Source organism: Neoarius graeffei, chromosome 26 (assembly GCF_027579695.1).
Source record: "Neoarius graeffei isolate fNeoGra1 chromosome 26, fNeoGra1.pri, whole genome shotgun sequence".
NCBI classification, from domain to species: Eukaryota; Metazoa; Chordata; class Actinopteri; order Siluriformes; family Ariidae; genus Neoarius; species Neoarius graeffei.
In genome coordinates this window covers 6,758,401-6,777,332 of record NC_083594.1, presented here as the reverse complement: position 1 = coordinate 6,777,332, position 18,932 = coordinate 6,758,401, and the positions used below count along the sequence as shown (strand labels likewise).

The 18,932-nt window shown below is 42.5% G+C and overlaps 1 protein-coding gene across 3 annotated transcripts; it reads left to right on the top strand.

Annotated features, from left to right (window-relative positions):
• Nucleotides 1–6,578: 6,578 nt before the first annotated feature.
• hp1bp3 (heterochromatin protein 1, binding protein 3) lies at nucleotides 6,579–17,974 on the top strand. 3 transcript variants are annotated; one of them, XM_060910889.1, is made up of 12 exons: nucleotides 6,579–6,688; nucleotides 7,381–7,469; nucleotides 8,464–8,698; nucleotides 8,896–9,046; nucleotides 9,265–9,411; nucleotides 12,149–12,217; nucleotides 12,504–12,658; nucleotides 12,786–12,876; nucleotides 13,007–13,166; nucleotides 13,259–13,370; nucleotides 16,450–16,629; nucleotides 16,772–17,974. In XM_060910889.1, the coding sequence occupies exons 2-12, from the start codon at nucleotides 7,400–7,402 to the stop codon at nucleotides 17,115–17,117; spliced, it is 1,716 nt and encodes a 571-aa protein (XP_060766872.1). In that variant the 5' UTR covers nucleotides 6,579–6,688; nucleotides 7,381–7,399; the 3' UTR covers nucleotides 17,118–17,974. The 3 variants fall into 3 exon arrangements, with proteins under 3 accessions (XP_060766872.1, XP_060766870.1, XP_060766871.1); XM_060910887.1 differs by having other exon boundaries at nucleotides 12,501–12,658; XM_060910888.1 differs by having other exon boundaries at nucleotides 6,589–6,688; nucleotides 7,393–7,469; nucleotides 12,501–12,658.
• The last annotated feature ends 958 nt before the right edge of the window (nucleotides 17,975–18,932 follow it).

The following is an 18,932-nucleotide window of genomic DNA, read 5'->3' as shown; positions in this document are numbered from 1 at the left end:
CAGATTTGCACCCTGCTTGACCTCTGCCTGACTACCACTTATTTCCAGTTTAATGAAAGTTTCTACAGACAGAAGCATGGATGCGCCATGGGATCACCAGTGTCCCCTATTGTGGCCAATTTATACATGGAGGAAGTGGAACACATAGCTTTGACCACTTTTGCAGGAGTTGCTCCCAGCCATTGGTTTAGATACGTGGATGATACCTGGGTTAAAATCAAAATCCATGAGGTGGAAGCTTTCTTGAAACACATCAATGCAGTGGATAGCAACATCAATTTCACTCGGGAGGATGTCAGTGGGAATAATCTAGCCTTCTTGGATTGTGATGTACACATTAGACAAGACAGAAGCCTTAGTATCGAGGTCTACCGGAAACCCACACACACAGACCAGTACCTACTTTTCGACTCTCACCACCCAATGGAACATAAATTGGGGGTCATTAGGACCTTGCAACACAGGGCTCAGAACATTGCTACAACATTAGAGGGAAAAGAGAAGGAGCAGAATCATATCAAGAAAGCACTTCAGAATTGCAGTTATCCCAACTGAGCTTTCCTAAAGAGCATAAAAAGGAACATAACTGACAAGGATATTGAACTGACAAGAACATTGTCATTCCTTACATTTCTGGTCTATCCGAGAAACTCAGGAGGATCTTCTACAAACACAACATTCCGGTACATTTCAGACCCAGTAACACCCTGAAGCAGAAACTGGTTCACCCTAAGGACAGAATACCCAGACACAAACAGGACAACATAGTGTATGCAATTCAGTGCAGTAATGATTGCACGGATTCGTATATTGGGAAGACGAAACAACCGCTATAGACCCTTTCAGTCACGTGACCTTCGTAAACGCGACCGCCATTTTGGACATGTAGTGGACTTCGGCTCGAATCGGTTTGAATGCGAGGAAAGCGACAAACGAAAAACATAAAAGAAAAAGGAGCAAGATGCAGAAAACACCTTCACTATCCAGCGACATAGGGCATTTACAGGGCGAGCAGAGAGAGAGATATTTGCAAAAATTGAGGTTAGCAGGCTTCGAGAACGACGTTTACCTGCTTCCACCAGGATTGTTCACTGACGTACGGAAGTACATGAAGCCCTCGTCTTTACCTGACTTCGGCCCACATGATCTGTATACCTATGTCGTTAAAAACCCATCGCCATACACAGGTATTGATCTGAAAGTGTATAAGAGTTTGGATGCCTACAAATATTTTGTGTCAGGCTGGGTAACATGCCTACATCAGTGGGTCGTCCCTGGAGCCGGTGGTCGCCATCTTATTACAGCTAAGGTTTGTTCACATTTTCATTTACTTTTGGTCCTCAGGATAAACAAAATGTTATTAAATGTCATTGAAATAACTTCTTAGTCTGTTGAGACATGGCCCGTTATAAATTTGCTGTTACCAGGCAATGACCAAGAACTGTATTATTAGGGTCGGTGTCTGTGTTGTAGCAGTGTACTAGCAGCTAGCTGTTAGCACTAGCTAATGTCAACAACATAGTAGCTAGTATGTTACTGTAGCAATGTTTACGTTCAGTCATTTGGATGACTGTTAAAACCTTTCAGTCTCAAGTTTTTCCTTTACTGTATTTACTAGTTTACTGTAATTATGATCCGGCAGCTATTTACACCGGATCCAGTGTAAATAGCTGCCGGAGCCAACGTCCAAGGTTCCGGAGCGCGCTCCGGCTTGCTCCCCCTCAAATTAAGCCCTGTACAGGTAAATAGCTGCCGGAGCCAACGTCCGAGGTTCCGGAGTGCGCTCCGGCTTGCTCCCCCTCAAATTAAGCCCTGTACAGGTAAATAGCTGCCGGAGCCAACGTCCGAGGTTCCGGAGCGCGCTCCGGCTTGCTCCCCCTCAAATTAAGCCCTGTACAGGTAAATAGCTGCCGGAGCCAACGTCCGAGGTTCCGGAGTGCGCTCCGGCTTGCTCCCCCTCAAATTAAGCCCTGTACAGGTAAATAGCTGCCGGAGCCAACGTCCGAGGTTCCGGAGCGCGGTCCGGCTTGCTCCCCCTCAAATTAAGCCCTGTACAGGCTTAATTTGAGGGGGAGCAAGCCGGAGCGCGCTCCGGAACCTCACAGGGCTTAATTTGAGGGGGAGCAAGCCGGAGCGCGCTCCGGAACCTCGGACGTTGGCTCCGGCAGCTATTTACACTGGATCCGGTGTAAATAGCTGCCGGATCATAATTACAGTAAACTAGTAAATACAGTAAAGAAAAAACTTGAGACTGAAAGGTTTTAACAGTCATCCAAATGACTGAACGTAAACATTGCTACAGTAACATACTAGCTACTATGTTGTTGACATTAGCTAGTCAACAATAGCTACTACAGAAGAACAAAGAGGTTACAATGGGTTATTTTAACCTATTTGGTTACACACTCGCCGCCACAGAATGTTAACAGCAATGTAATGCCTTTTCTGGCTAATTTTATTCGTCTTACCTCCAACAAAGTGGTCACTACACAAGCGTTGGTATGCCGAGGGCTGCCAATCTTTCCTGTTAATGGCCGCTATCCATCTTCTCTGTCAGGATCCGATAAAATGATAAACCTTGCCTTGTTTGTTGATGGTTACCACATCCAGGTGCACAACAATATAGTGGCATGATGGAAGTCTTGCTGAAAGTAAAAACTTTCTTTGCTGCCGTTCCTCAATGTTGGCTGTGGTAAACTACTGGTAGTACATGTCCAAAATGGCGGCCGCGTTTGTCGTGACGTCACGTGAAAAGGGTCTATACAGGCGCTTGGCCCAACACAGGAGAGCCAGCTCCTCAGGCCAGGACTCGGCTTTCTACATTCATCTTAACAACAAAGGACACTCATTTCAGGATTGTAACGTACGCATTTTAGCCAGAGAGGATCGTTGGTATGAGCGAGGAGTTAAAGAAGCCATTTTTGTCAACGTGGAACGGCCATCACTGAACAGAGGTGGGGGTCTAAGACATCATTTGTCAAACATCTACAAGGCGGTCTTGGACACTCTTCCCAGACGGCTGGGTGTATGCCAGGACCCAGCTGTTTTCGGTGACTCACAGGAGGACAGAGAGAGTCAGATTGCCATTGAACACCCTAACGGGCAATCCTTTGATCACCCTAATGACTCGCCGTTCACACCCAGCCTCCAGTGACCCACACCAACATGATGCCTCAATGACACCTTAGGTGGGGTTTACATTAGACCGTATCAGCGGATCATCAGATTAACGTTTTTAAAACGATTAGTGTGCACACAGCAACGCCAATACACGATTCGCGTGCACACAGCAACGCCAATACACGGATACGCTCGGCTCCGCAGGCATCCTGCGCTCCAAATCACTCCGCCCTGAACAGCGAGTGCCCTCTGGAGGGTGCGCACTCCGGCCCTGCGCAGTTCACAGAGCGTGCGAGTGAAGCGCACGAGCAGTGATTCGGGACTGAGCCACTGTGTGTGTGATCCCAGTGCATATCAGGCATGCGCGTCACTTACCACTTGCAAGTGGAAGGATGGCAAGCCTAAAGACAATCATAACTACACAATGGGCAGTATTTGCATCAGTATTTGCCATATTTTCATACTTTTATACTCTTTAATGAAAGGTGATACAAGGCGGAAGTCCGCGCCGTTTTTCAGCAGTCGCGTCACATGACCAACGCCAGCGAATCAGGAAGGTGGATGTCACAGTGACGTTGTCCAATGACGACGCCAGCTAGAGCTCAGCACAGCGTATCCGCGTATTCTCAATGTTTACACAGCACTGGACCAGACACGATCTGGATTGAATACGTGGACCCTGGCGGATTCCCGTTTCCCGGCGTTTCCAGGCGTTTTAATGTAAACGGACAGTGCATCTGCGAAGAAAACGAGACAAATACGGTCTAATGTAAACTTGGCCTTAGATGAGCTGGTCATCAGAATTCTGATTCTGATCCAGGAGAAGATAAATATCTGATACTCCCTATTAGTCAGACAGAACTGAGGAAGCCTTTTGGACGAGAGGTGAAACGTTTTCAAGAATTTTCAAGCAAGTCCAGTTGCCCATTTCTACCACCCACAACATCATTGCATTCCGTTTTTATTTACAATTTGTACTTTGTCCCAACTTTTTTGGAATCAGGGTTGTACTTTATTCGGCCAGAGTAGTCTTGAATGATTTTTGAGTTAACGTTTAAAATTGCACACTAACCGTATTAAATAGTATGCTAACATACTTAGGGTTACTACAGTAGCCTGCACTCACCAACCACTTTATTAGAAACGCTTAGCAACACCTTAGCAACCACCTAGCAATCACTTAACAGCAGCTTAGCAACACCCTATCAACCACCTAGCAACACCTTAGCAACACTCTAGTCTAGCAACACCCTAGCAACCACCTAGCAACCACTTCACAACATCTTAGCAACACTAGCCTAGCAATACCTAATCAAACACTTCACAACACCTTAGCAACACTCTAGTCTAGCCTAGCAACACCCTATCAACCATTTCACAACACCTTAGCAACACTCTAGTCTAACCTAGCTTAGCAACACCTTATCAACCACTTCACAACACCTTAGCAACACTTTAGTCTAGCCTAGCAACACCCTATCAACCACTTCACAACACCTTAGCAACACTCTCGTCCTGCCTACCCTAGTAACACCCTATCAACCACTTCACAACACCTTAGCAACACTCTAGTCTAGCCTTCCTAGCAATACCCTATCAACTACCTAGCAACCTCTTCACAACACCTTCAGCCCGGCACACACAGGCGATTTTCCATCGTTTGGTCGTGCAACTTTTTGACGCAAGTGAAAAATTGCTTAGTGTGCGGATAATTGCGACAGCGATTTTTTTTGCTTGTGACAGATCGCAGGTATCAAACATGCTTGATATTCTGCGACAAAAAATTTCCAGTCGCTGACTTGTTGCAGAGATATCGCCACGTGTGCGTGTCTTTGTGATACCGCCAAAGACTAAGCCAATCCCTGCCCGCGAAGTAGTCACATGATTTCCACGTGACTTGCATTCCCCTCCCCAAATCGCCCACTGGTCGCAGATAACACGCACACGAGGGGAAACTTGCGTCTGAAAATCGTAATACGCTTGCGACGAAAAGTCGCCAGCGTGCGCTGGGCTTTAGCAACACTCTAGCCTAGCCTAGCCTAGCCACCACAATACTGTACTTTTGTGTTGCGGAACAATCAATTCACTTTTCTTGAGGAAATGCATCTCTAGTTTTTTAGTTATTAGTTTTTTCATACAAATTTTGAACAGGGTTACTTGTTAGACTTTTTTTTTTATCTGTAGCTCAGATTTGCACAAAAGCTTTGTAAGGGAAAAACTTTTTCTTAAATATGTTGCTATTTTTCGTGGTCGTTGGGTTTTTTTCTTCAAATTGTAAAATGAGAGCAATTTTTGTCTTGATGGCGAGTTAAGATTTAAAGTGCCATTCCACCATTGGATGTATTCTTTGGCATAAAATACAATATATTTTATGACAACATGACTAGACAGAGAAATCTTTTAGCTTCAAAATGATATATCAAACATAATTTTTTGACAACGACAAGTATATTAATTTTGCGACCAAAGTCACCTACCCTTTTAATTTCCGCGCGGTAGTGAAACGTGATGTCATCGGCAGGTTCCCCTTCTTGTGCACAGGTTATCAGCAATGGCGGATAGAACGCGATTTCCACTTGTCGATTGCTGTGCCGATATTCACCATCGACCGTCTCCTTTGGGCATCACTTGCTATTTTCCTTCGCTTCTTTTCCGAAGCTGACAATCGCGTTCTATCCGCCATTGCTGATAATCTGTGCCACGTGGTACACAAGAAGGGGAACCTGCCGATGACATCACGTTTCACTACCGCACGGAAATTAAAAGGGTAGGTGACTTTGGTCGCAAAATTAATATACTTGTCGTTGTCAAAAAATTATGTTTGATATATCATTTTGAAGCTAAAAGATTTCTCTGTCTAGTCATGTTGTCATAAAATATATTGTATTTTATGCCAAAAAAATACATCCAATGGTGGAATGGCACTTTAAAATTGCTCATTACTAACTGTACAGTATGCTAAAATCCTAGGACCGCCCAGCAACACCTTAGCAACCACAACACCTGTGCTGGGCGGAGCAATCACAACAGCATTTTCTTGAAGAAATGTGGCGGTTTTTTTTTTTTTAAACAAATTTTATAACAGTATTACTTATAGTATAAATAATATATTAATATGTTGCTGTATTATTATTATTAAAGCAAAAACAGCAAATAAATTACTTTATTAGACTTTTTTTTTTCAAAATTGTAAAATGAGAACTACAGTATTTTTGTTAATATCGCACACTATACTATACTATCCGTACTAAATAGTACGCTGAAATCCTAACGGCTCCTCCAGGAGTCTAACATGGCGCAGCTCTCACTATTCCTCGAGATTATTTAGTAAGAGCGGTTAGTGTGCGGTTTCAAACGTCGCACAGGGGCGACGCTTTGACGTGGCCGTTTGTGATTGGTCGAGCCTTCTTTCTTTTTGGGCGCGAGCGAGTTTTAATCTAGGCCACGCCCAGGCGCGTCCATTACGTCTCTACGTGGACGTAGAAAGTGGGAGGGGCGTGTAAACAGAGAGAATCCCGAACAAAGAAGAAGCAGAAATTACTCCAAGCGATTAATCGAGTGCATTAAGGTACGAAATAAAACTCACATTTTTTAAAATTATTGCGTCATCGAATATGCAAACTATGCACGCGCGTTTTCGGTTTCTTCTTCTTCTGCTTTTCTAGCACTCCGACACTGCTGTTTCAACTCCATATATTTACCATCAGTGCAATGCAAGCGCCATTACTGTGTAGGGTAAAATGGACAAAATGGCCATTTTGTGATTTGTGTCCACGCTGTTCTCTTGCACACGTCGTGCGTTTGCGCCATGCATGCAGCTGCAAGTTGCTTTTCGGCGCTTTGCACCAGGAAATGATCCACTGCCTTCTTGTTTTATGTTTACAACACGCTGATAATTAGCTCGGATTGAATCATGACCCTCTTTCTCATTGTCACGAAATGCTGTTGTCTTCACGAGCTTGCTTCTCCTTCCTCTCGGGCTCATGCACCACCATCCTGTTCACCTTAAACTCAGCTTGCACTATTTTTTAATTTTTTTTATTTTTGCACAAGAACTAGATCATATTACTGTTCACTTCTTCTTCACACTGCAAAAAAAAATCTTATGCTTGAGATTGGGAAAGTCTGGGATTTTCTCAATCATTATGCATGGATTTTTTTTTTTTTGCAAGGGGTGGAGTCTATTACCTGAATACGTTGTGCAATTAAGAACTTACACACTACATCATTTAATTATAAATTATTAATCTTTATGCATAGTTCCCTTTGCAGCTTCATCATGCCTATTCGCCGTTCAGCTGCGGCCCCGCCCAAGGAGGACACGCCCCCGGCACCAGCACCTGAGTCAGGTACAAACTGCATTCACTCGTAAGCAACAGACGACTGTTCATTTTCCAGCTGACTATGGGTGAAAGGCGGGGTACACCCTGGACAAGTCGCCAGGTCATCACGGGCTGACGCATAGACACAGACAACCGTTCACACTCACATTCACACCTACGCTCAATTTAGAGTCATCAGTTAACCTAACCTGCATGTTTTTGGACTGTGGGGGAAACCGGAGGAAACCCACAGGGAGAACATGCAGACTCCATACAGAAAGGCCCTTGCCGGACACGGGGTTCGAACCTGGACCTTCTTGCTGTGAGGTGACAGCGCTAACCACTACACCACCGTGCCACTCTCATTCATCTCATTATCTCTAGCCGCTTTATCCTGTTCTACAGGGTCGCAGGCAAGCTGGAGCCTATCCCAGCTGACTACGGGCGAAAGGCGGGGTACACCCTGGACAAGTCGCCAGGTCATCACAGGGCTGACACATAGACAACCATTCACACCTACGCTCAATTTAGAGTCACCAGTTAACCTAACCTGCATGTCTTTGGACTGTGGGGGAAACCGGAGCACCCGGAGGAAACCCACGCGGACACGGGGAGAACATGCAAACTCCACACAGAAAGGCCCTCGCCGGCCACAGGGCTCGAACCCGGACCTTCTTGCTGTGAGGCGACAGCGCTAACCACTACACCACCGTGCCACCCTATTTCTTTATATACACATTCGATGAAGCCACTGTTCACCTCGAGTCGTTTCCGTTTCGTGCTTTACCACACAGTCACTTTGCATATAATCACAAACAAATGTTTATTGTTTGTCGCAGCTCCATGTTGCATACGCCTGTTGCTTCGATGTTTGTTTGCTGCAGTGAACACGGATGAAATTATAAACACCCTGGTTTAAACGTACAAAATGGCAGTAATAGCGTCATTGTTTTGTTTTGTATTATGTTACAAAATTCCAGAGGTGTCGTCATATGATTTATCTGAAACTTGCATCTTCCAGAGGCCAAAACCAACTCTGGTGAGTCTGCGTCTGCGGAGGAGGAGCAGAAAGCACCCGCAGCAGCTCCACTGGGAGAGGAGACCGGAGACGCGGAAGACAAGTCCGCCGAAAACGCTCCAGAGGACGGAAAAACAGGAGAGGACGGAGAAACTGCGGAGGGAGAGAAATCGGAGAAGAGTGGCGCAGATGAGCAAGGGAAAAAGAAGAAAAAGAAGGATGGTGCGAAAAAAGCCGAGTGAGTCACGGAGTCCAAACGTGCACGCGAATGTTTTCTTAATGCACTACACTATTGTCGCGTAGCTTTGTGATGAAGTGCTAACGTTAATGCGTTGCAATTATTGCACTGTTATAGTGTAGTATAATGTTAGCTAAGAAAGTAACTAGAATAATTTATTAATTTAACGTTGTATCTTAATGTCTTTCTGGTCACAGGGAGAAGGAAGGAGGCGATGAGAAGACTAAAAAGGTGAAAAGGAAAATCCCGGCTTGGGCCACTATGTCCGCCAGCAAACTTGCCTGCGCCCCAAAAAGTGTCTCCGTGTCGCAGCCCAAAGTGGAAGAAATCCTCCTTGATGCCATCCAGGTCTCTTTCCATTCGCAATAATAACCAAATAGTATAAACCAACGCTTATGTATGAATTATGAGGAAAAATCCAACCTGTAAGGATTTCCTCTTTTGTGCAGTTTGTAACTCATCATGGGGGGGAGTGCTTTTAGTGCTCTGCTATTACTCTGTAAAGCATCCTTGCTGTGGTGAAAAGTGCTATAGAAATTAAACTTGTTTTAATGTTTATTTTTCAGAACTGTAAGGAGCGATCCGGCGCTTCTATCTTCACCATTATGAAATACGTAACGAGGAAATATTCCTCCATGGAAATGGACAAACGGACGAAAAGCCAGTATAAGAGGGCGATGAAGAAGCTGGTGGAAAAAGGAGCAGTCAAGCAGGTGAGCCGAGAAGAATCGCGCACGTAGATTTTTGTGTCGTATAGCGATGAATTGCTGTTACAAGTCAGTGCTGTTATATTCCTTTTCGAAGTTGCACTGGAATGTGAATTACTTCATTTTCAGGACTTGAATTAATTTTGCATGTTAAAATTGGACGGCCTTTCAATTTCATAAAACCGGTGAAATTTAGTTCCTTCTGAAGTGTGGTCATTGTGATATATGTTTATTTCTGTAATATTTCACAAAGTATCAGGCCATTCTGTGGCTGGGAAGTTATTTAATTTGAGGGGATTCAGGCTTTCGTCTAAACGGGGGAACAGGGGCGCTGCGCCCTCTTACACTCGGCGTGCAGCCCCTTACCGACTCCGTGAAAACATCCCAGCAACACTACGTGACAATGTGTCTGATCATCAAATATGTTATAATTGCTCCAAAAATATTCCAATCATAGTAGATACACCGCCAGACGGTGCAAAAACAATCCGAATTGGCGTTTTCCAGACTGAGGCGCCATGTTTAGTTGTTTACTTGTCGCGGCTGCTCTCGCGAGATTTGACATGGGTTACATACAAGGTCAGCTGACTTGTAGCGCGAGATTTCTCAAGACTGAATGACCTTTCACCCACCGGCGCGGGAGCTTTTGACAGAAGTAGTTTGCGAGATGTTTTTGTTGACACTTGGGCATTTAAAGATGTCATCCCGCGGCACGAAGCGGAAGAAAGCCAAAGACTGTCCGGGGCAGAAGAAGATTAGGCCAAATTAAAAAAAAAAAAAATAGTGTGTTTCCGGTAACCCGACCGATCGAGAATTTCCGTGTCGAAATTGCCGACCGTAAAGTTATTACAAATTTCCCTCGATATTTTAGTGTAAGCGGCGTTAGTTTGTCATAATTTTTTGTTTCAACGCATTCAAGTTGTGAAAGAAACGATAAAAAGTAAAATGTTTCGCCACTTCTATCAGCCCTCCTCCATAAACTGAGCCGAGCCGCCATTTTGAATCCTCATTCAAGGCTGTAATGCAAATTGCTTCCTTTTCAGTATACAAGTGCACTTCCATGGCAGGGAAAAACACTACATTTTGCCACCTATGTAGTCCCCTATTTATACAAATAGGAGTCATTCAGGATTCAGCCGTGTTTTTGCTCGACCCAAGTTCTACAGTAGGCTAGGCGAGGCCGTCTGCTTTTAATGGAAGTAGCCTAGCCTAGGACGTTATTTTCACGTTATTTCTTGATAAGGTGTTTTCACATTATTACATGAAAATATCATGAAATATCGCTTCCGTAGATCATAACTCGAACTCTCGCGATATATTTTTTTTATTCATTTAAAGATTTAAAACACTTATTTTATTATGATGTGTGGTATAAAGGATTCTGTGCCAAAATACTATTTTGTAAGATGTTTACTTGTGTTAATTTTTTCGAACAAAATTTAAAAAAAAAAAAAAAAAACTTTCCTACCTACCGACCTTATTTTAGTATTTCATGTTACCGGAAACACACTTTTTTTTTTTTTTTTTTTGGGCCTTCTTTCTTTTTCAATGTTGACAGACAATTTGTTACAATTTCCCTCTCAGATAGCCTCAGAATGTCCCATTGGAGCATTTTTCAAAGGCTTTGCACGGCAGGGGGGGACAACCGGCACCCCCCTCGCCATGGTGAGCGCCCTCATACTAAATTTTTCTAGAAAAAACCCTGGGATTAAAGCAAATAATGTGCATGAAATCGCTCGCTTCGTGCAGTCAAGCAGACAGAGGAAGTCCGTGTGTGTGCGCATGCGCAGGTTTACCTTTGAGCGTGCGCTGACAGTTCCATCATTCTGTCGCTAAACGAACAGCTGATCACACCGGTGCTCAGCAAGCACCTCGATATTTATTAGTTTGGTCCTGCGTTTCCTTTCCTTCGTATAGAACATAACGTCTTTTCTTCTCGCTTTCCGTTACTGTAGTCGCTCTTTCACGTTTCATTCGCACACTCACGTCTTCCATTTTTCTCTCCAGTTTCAAATTTGTATCCCACAATGCCTTGCGCGAACTGGGAAAGCACACCACGTGATGTATGATGTAGTATCTTGTATTGTGTCACGGTGAAGCAGGAAAAAATAACAGAGAATTTAAGGCCATGTGGCCCTATATTCATTAATTGTTCTATTTAAAAAAAAAAAAAAACTAATAAAATTGGAAGTCTGCGATTCGAATTCAGTAGCTTTCGGTCCACTCGACAAACATAATTGGGTGTCGAGGAAAATTTCTTTTTATTACGTATACTTGAAAAATCTGAAAGGGAGTCTAGCTTTAATGATCTCGCAATAGACCATCATTCAATAGCATCATTTTACTTACAGGCAGTTCTTCAGTAACAGAATTACATTCATATCAAAATGTGGTAACTTTTTTGAGTTGTACTCAAGATAATTATATTAAATAAAAATTTTGTACTGTAGGGGGTAACTTTTGACCCTTAAAAAAATAAGCATAGAAAAATTGACTGATTAACTATGTAGAAATTAGAAAGGGTTCACAAACTTTTGAATTCAGATTTTTTTTTTTTCTTTTTGGCCTTAAATGTCAATCAGGACCTAGTGGGAAAATCTTGAGCCTTGTTCCTGATTGGATGGAAATTTGTTTGAAAAGCAGCAAGTGGAGATGTCGAGCAGGTTTTTTTTTTTTTTTAAATAAAGTCTGCTATAGAAATCCAAGAAGCATCATTAGAGTTTTCTTTCATTTCTCTTTGCAGCTGAAAGGAAAAGGATTCTCAGGAAGTTTCACCATCGGGAAGCTCCCTACCGAGTCCAACTCCAAGAAGGTATGATACGGTGAAAAGTCCATGATCTTAAACGCTGTACTCGGTGCGTAGAGGGTTCTAACACTAGGAACAAACTGAGGTGTTGAAAAATGGAAGTGCTTTTGTTCTACACCTTTCTTTTTATTCCCCCGGCATATAATGTGCCTTTTGACATTTTGAGATTTCTGTCATTTTTAATTTTTTTTTCCGTGTTGCCATGGCAACCAGTTCAACTTGGGAAAATTTGGAGTGGGGGCCAGGGGGATACGTCATCTCCTACATTTTGGTTCTTGTTGTTCATTAGAAGCACTCGACCTCAGGCTTCTCAGGAGCAAAAGGCGGGACGCTGGGTGAGGCTCTGCCGCTGATCATGACTCGGCTCTGCGAGCCCAAGGAGGCTTCGTACATCCTCATCAAGAAATACCTGGAGCAACACTTCCCCCAGCTCAACGTCGAGAGCAGGTCAGGACCTAAATACTCCCAGTGTAATATAGTGACCCAGAAGACGAACCTTTATCTGTACTATACATGCTCATCATGCGTATACATGAAACCTGATGTGCCAGATGATTGTTTGTGTGTCTCTCAGGCCTGATGTGCTGAAGAACTGCCTGCAGAGGTCCGTGGAAAAGGGATACTTGGAGCAGATCACCGGGAAAGGTGCTTCAGGGACCTTCCAGGTTCGAACGCTTCTGCTAACATGCTTAATTTTTCAAGTGAAAATGCAGCATTCGAACAATCCCGTGGAATTATTTCCAAGGCATTTTTGAAGATTCTGAAGAAAAATCTCTGTTCTGTCGGTTTTACTAGCTGAAGAAATCTGGGAATAAGGTCCTCCTGGGCGGGGGGCTCCTGGAAGATGCGATCGTCGCTGCGATCACCGCTATGAACGAGCCCAAGTGCTGCAGCATAACCGTGCTGCGCAAGTTCCTGGTCGAGAACCACCAAGACAAGACGGCTTATTTCATCGGTAACGACCTCGGCTCAAACTCTTGCCTCTCCTGGTTAGATTTCTGGTTGTGTTACGAGTTGTTTGTTTTTTTATTTGCTGACTCTCTGTAGTGGCAAACCTGAAAAGAACATTGCAGAGGTGTAAGATGATGGGCTGGATGGAGCAGATCACCGGTCACGGACTCAGCGGGTCATACCAGCTCAGCTACCCGTTCTACCCGAGGTACACTCGAGTCTCACTCCTACAGCTACTGTCACTTTTTAATATATGTGATTTTTTTTTTTTTTTTTTTTGTTCAAGTGTTTATATGCATGCACAGAAATATTATTTAAGGTGAGAATTTAGTTTCTAATCCTTAATTTGAATTAACAATTATTCACTGAAGGTGACGTGAATATTAACTGAGACGAAGCTGAGGTTATTAATCGCTGATATTCACTGAGCCTGAGATGGCTAACTGTATTAGTATAAACACACAGGTGATTTATGTACAAAAAATCATATTAAAAAATAATTTATTTCAACTTCAAGCTTCAAAAGCAGCATGTAAATCTACACCGAGTCACATAAAATACTTTGTTTTGAAATCGATAAAATAAATCACAATTCCACCTTCCCTTACCTCGTGCATTTAAGAACAGCATTTTCTTTCATTGTTTGTAATTCTTCCTCACTTACGGTGACCAAGTGATTGACTGGCATTTTGTCCAGTCGCTCGAGGTGATTGGTCAAGAAATTCAGACCGTTTCTCGATAATCTACGCACGCGATTTCCTATAATCACATCCGTATTTATATTAAATATTAGTGCTGTCAAGCGATTAAAATATTTAATCGCGATTAATGTCGCAACTGTCATAGTTAACTCGCGATTAATCGCAATTTAATCGCACATTTTTGTCACATGAAAAACCATTGTAATTCTCTTATCAGCATAAAAAAGTGAATGGGCTTGCTTTGTACCAAGGTGTTTTTTTTTTTTTTTTATTGCAGAGCATAACACGTCTTGTCACAGCCACTGACATCCATAACTTCCATATTAGATGAGAAAACCAAGGGATGGAAAAATAAAGTGCATATCACTGTGAAAATAAAAAAAGTTTTATTTTACTCTTCATTAGTTTCTTTTGAAGAAAAGTATTTTGCCATAAAAGAAAAAAACAGATAACAAAAATAAAAACATTCATCATGCGTTCAAAAACGTTCATCATAGTGTGGCACTGTATTATCTAATTCTCACTGCTTATAACTCTACACCCCCCCGGTGGAGATGAGCTGGGAAACTGAAGACTGAAGGAACAGTATTGAAAAGTATTTTTCCAGTCTCACCTGTGAAAGGTAATCCCATGTGATCTCGTTTGGACGGTAAACCTGTTGGTACAGTTAAACGCAGCGCGCGACAAGCCTCAGCAGGAAGTACGGGTGACTCGCAGGGCCAAATTAGAATTTGCGTTAACGGCACTATTTTTTTTTTTTTTTTTTAATCGCGTTAAATTGAGATTGCGTTAACGCGTTATTATCGCGTTAACTTTGACAGCACTACTAAATATTAATTATTCTATCTGCATTCATTGGATATGAGCAGTCACACACCGATTGGCTACTCTACTACAAGGATATCCGCTTATATACCGTGAGTAGAGAAAAACAAAATGCCAGCGTGTGCTGCCGAACCAACCGAGGATGAAATAAAAACTCGACTTGAAAACAAAGCCACAGCAAAAAAAATGGAATAAAAGTATTTGATGGTCAGAACATATCTCTCCTCTTTTTCTAGAATTATCGCATTTTTCACAAATTGCTCCTGTCATTTCGCCAGTTTGTTTACATTCTAAGCGGAAATGATTTTGTCGGACATTTTGAATGAAGTTTTTATTTATCGGATTTGCAAAACATAAAAATGCTCCGTTTCTCAAAATCCATTGAACATGGATGGAATAAAACAGTTATTTCACTCAATCTCGTCGTACATGGATTATAGCCGACGATCAGCTCATGTACAACTCGATTTCATGGAATAACTGTTAATTATTTTTTCGCAGTCCGGTTTCCATCAAATCCTGCGCTCTGATTGGCTGGCGAGCGGGTCCGTATCCTACGATACGGACCCCGGTTACGGACACAACAACAACAAACATAGTAGCATTTTTTGTCAACATTTTTTTAATAAGATTTATTTATAAGATTATCAAAAATTTTATACATTTTTGCCAGCATTTCTCAGGAGAATAGCATTAATTTTACAGCATGGATAGCTATAACGACAGTCTTCACAGCGAAAGCGAGTTTTACTACCCTGAGGAAGACGAAATAAAAGAAAACATTTCAGGAGAAAGCTAAAAACCTCTAACTGTTGCTAACGCCGAGCAAAAACATGGCTGAATCCTGAATGACTCAATTTTGTATAAATAGGGGACTACATAGGCGGCAAAATGTAGTTTTTTGCCTGTCATGGAAGTGCACTTGTATACCGAGGAGGAAGCAATTTGCATTACAGCCGTGAATGAGGATTCAAAATGGCGGCTCGGCTCGGTTTTCCCTTTCGGGCGCTCTCGTTTTCTGTTAGAATTTGGTAAAGAAAAAAATAAATATATTATTTACCAGCTTAAGCTCGGTCCGTATGGTGAAATACCGTGACCTCGGCCTTGAATACTGACCTCGGCCCAGAGGGCCTCGCTCAGTACTTTCAAGCCCTCGGTCACGGCATTTCACCATACGGACCTCCCAGCTGGGAAATAACGTATATTTAATTGGTACAGAAGTGAGTCAAAATAACCGCCACTTCTGGTTTTCAGCCTTTACCCTGATTTGTTTATGTGTTCCCAGCTGTGAGCATTTCACCTTTTATGGAGTTTTGTGGGCGTCGCTAAACGCAAATGAGCTCCGTCTGGCATGCACTTTACAGGTCGTGAACAGAAATTTTGGTTTGGCTGGTTTTTTGCAAACATTTGCACTAAAAGGTTGCTAAGTGAGGCTGTGTGTGTGATTGTTGGTGTGGTAAAGGAGATGTTTGTTTCCCGAAGGGGTCTTCAGTGTTGGTAAAAGCTGTAATTTAAATTTTTTTTTTTTTGTGGACAGGAGTTTTTGTGGTTAGGAGTTTTTTTGTGGACAGTTTCTCAGTAACATGACAAGCTGTGATTTCAGTGATTGTTTATACCTGCTGTAGTTTACATGATAACAAGAACTAACCTGTTACACACAAGCTCCAAAGCATCAGTTGTAACTACAAACGTGTAAAAAGTATGACTTGTTGACAGGTTGCTGTAGTATTGTGATCTGCGTGACATGTATTCCCTTCGCAGTCCAGACATGCTGTTTCCAGAAATGATGGAAAAAATCAAACAGAAGGAGAAAGAGAAGCTCAAACAGCAAAAGAGGAGGAGAGAAGAAGAGGAGTCTGAAGAAGAAGACGAAGACGACGAGGAGGAGGAGGAGGAAGAAGAGGAAGAGTCGGAGGATGAGGAACCAGCTCCTCGGAAGAGGTTAGAAAATCAACCAAGTTTCATTGTAGGAGTAGGTGGAGACACATGTAGAACTTTTTACACTAGGAGTTTATATTTTGGCAAAAACGAAGTGTGCGTACGACGTCTTTTGAAATAACTGAAAATAAATCATTTTCCGCAGGAGTCAGAAGAGGCCCGCGCCCAGAAAGCGTCAGCCTCCGCCCAGAAAAAAACCCAAGACTACCAGCAGAAAGCCTGCGCCCGCGAAGAGACCTGCAGCTTCAGCCAAGAAAACCTCATCCTCCGATAACAAAGCGGCTTCCAAGAAGATACCTCCACCTGCTAAAGCCACGCCGGTCAAGAAAGCCGCTCCAGCCCGAAAGCCCAAAACGCCCATCGCCAAGAAGATGACGAGCCGAGTGTCCAAGCGACCGGCGCCCAAGAAGACGCCGGCCAAGAAGCAGGAAACGTCATCTGCAGCGGAGTCGAAATCTGCTGCTCGAAAGTCTCTCAGGGCCAGGAAATGATCTCCTCATGATCCCACGGTCATCTGTAGCTCCTGTCACTGCAGTGCTTCTGCTAATTCTTTCTTTTTAAAAATCATTTTAGTAGCCTCAGTGTTTTCAAAGCCTCCTGTTAGAAAGACTTCTTCTTCTTCTTTTGTTTTTCTTTCTGCAATCTATGTACCGTAGTGCTACATAAAAGCTTTTCAGTTCGGTTTCTCTCTTATTTGGTTTATTATTATTGTGTTTTTGGGTTGTTTTTTTTTTTTTTCAAATGACGAGTTGTTGTTCAGAGTTTGTTCACACTGCTGTGACATCTGATGTAGGTGCTGCCATGTTGTCTTGACTGTGCACATAAAGGTGATTTTTCAACTCATTTGCCCTGACGTAGGGCAGTTAATTTCATCCCCAGTTTCATCGTAACCTTTTCGTTCACGTTCCAGCAGTGTTTGAGAATCCTCCACAGAAGTATTCATTTCTCTCCCTTTTTAAACAAGGCTCTTTTTGTCGTCGTTTTTGTGGATTTACAGTAACGTAGGGAATTAGCAAGCCTTTTGTTTAAATTAAAGAGATAAAGTTACACACGACTTGTGCCTAGTTTTCAGTTGACACTCAATTGGGGCCATGTGGGATTTTTTTAAAACTGTAATATAAAGGTGAATATTTATATTTTTTTTTTCTGTGTAATAAGGAAAAACGTTAGCACTTCCGTGAGTTAAAATAAGTCAAACACTATATGATACACCCAGTAAATTAACCCAGTGGTATTCGGATTTAGAATATTTGGTTTAAATTGAGCATTAATTATGGCCTGCATGCATGTAACTGATTATGCTTTTATGTAGTCCTTAATAAAGTGACTATATTTGTACTCCTCCAAATGACTTTTTAAAGTTTGCGTCTCGTACAGATTGTACAATTGTACAAATCCCATATACAGGGTTTCCCCTAGGAAAAAAAGAAAAGCGTAGTGGTGCCTACGAGCAGAGCGACGCATGCAAGGTGGTGTGCAAACTGGGGGCATCTGGGTTATGTCCCCCTGGAAAATTTTTAAATATAAGGGTTCATTTCATGGCTTCTGATGACATCTAGAGCTGATTTTATTTATTTATTTTTAAACCGGTTCAACATGTTGGGGGACTATATTTTAGTCACTACAAAAAAATTAAAACAGAATTTGAGGAGAAAATGACTTAATACTAGTGAAATTATCTTGCTGCATGGACAGATATTTTTACTTGATAAGACATCTGAAAGTAATCTAGAAGTAGGTTTAATAATCTCAGAATTAGTGTCTTGTATTCTTCTAACAGGAAATGCGAGATCGTTTCAACTATTTTTAAGGTATTTGCACTTGCTAAAACATTTTTTGCAGTGCATAATTTTACTTAATTTTTTAAAAGCATCCCCTTTCCCACCCTAAAAACAAACTAAAAAGTCAATACAGTTCTCCACAGTGTCTGAAACATATTTCTGGTTCATGATTGCTGTGAACGTGTCTGGATTTGGCTTCTTTTCATGTGGATTGCAATCAACATAAAGTTTCTCATTATTACATGAAGCTACATAAATAATTTCCTATTTTATACAAGATAAATCATTACTGAGATCTTGTCTCATAATAATGAGATTCTGTCACAATAATCTCATAATAATGACGGGCGGAACGGTGGTGTAGTGGTTAGCACTGTCGCCTCACAGCAAGAAGGTCCGGGTTCGAGCCCCGTGGCCGGCGAGGGCCTTTCTGTGCGGAGTTTGCATGTTCTCCCCGTGTCCGCGTGGGTTTCCTCCGGGTGCTCCGGTTTCCCCCACAGTCCAAAGACATGCAGGTTAGGTTAA

What these genes read in the sequence shown, in the direction of transcription:
- hp1bp3 (XM_060910887.1), top strand. Translation starts at nt 7,400, where the DNA reads ATGCCTATTCGCCGTTCAGCTGCGGCCCCGCCCAAGGAGGACACGCCC. An exon ending in AAAAAGGAGCAGTCAAGCAG is followed by an intron (nt 9,412 to 12,148) that starts GTGAGCCGAGAA and finishes TTCTCTTTGCAG; the next exon opens with CTGAAAGGAAAAGGATTCTC. An exon ending in CCGAGTCCAACTCCAAGAAG is followed by an intron (nt 12,218 to 12,500) that starts GTATGATACGGT and finishes GTTGTTCATTAG; the next exon opens with AAGCACTCGACCTCAGGCTT.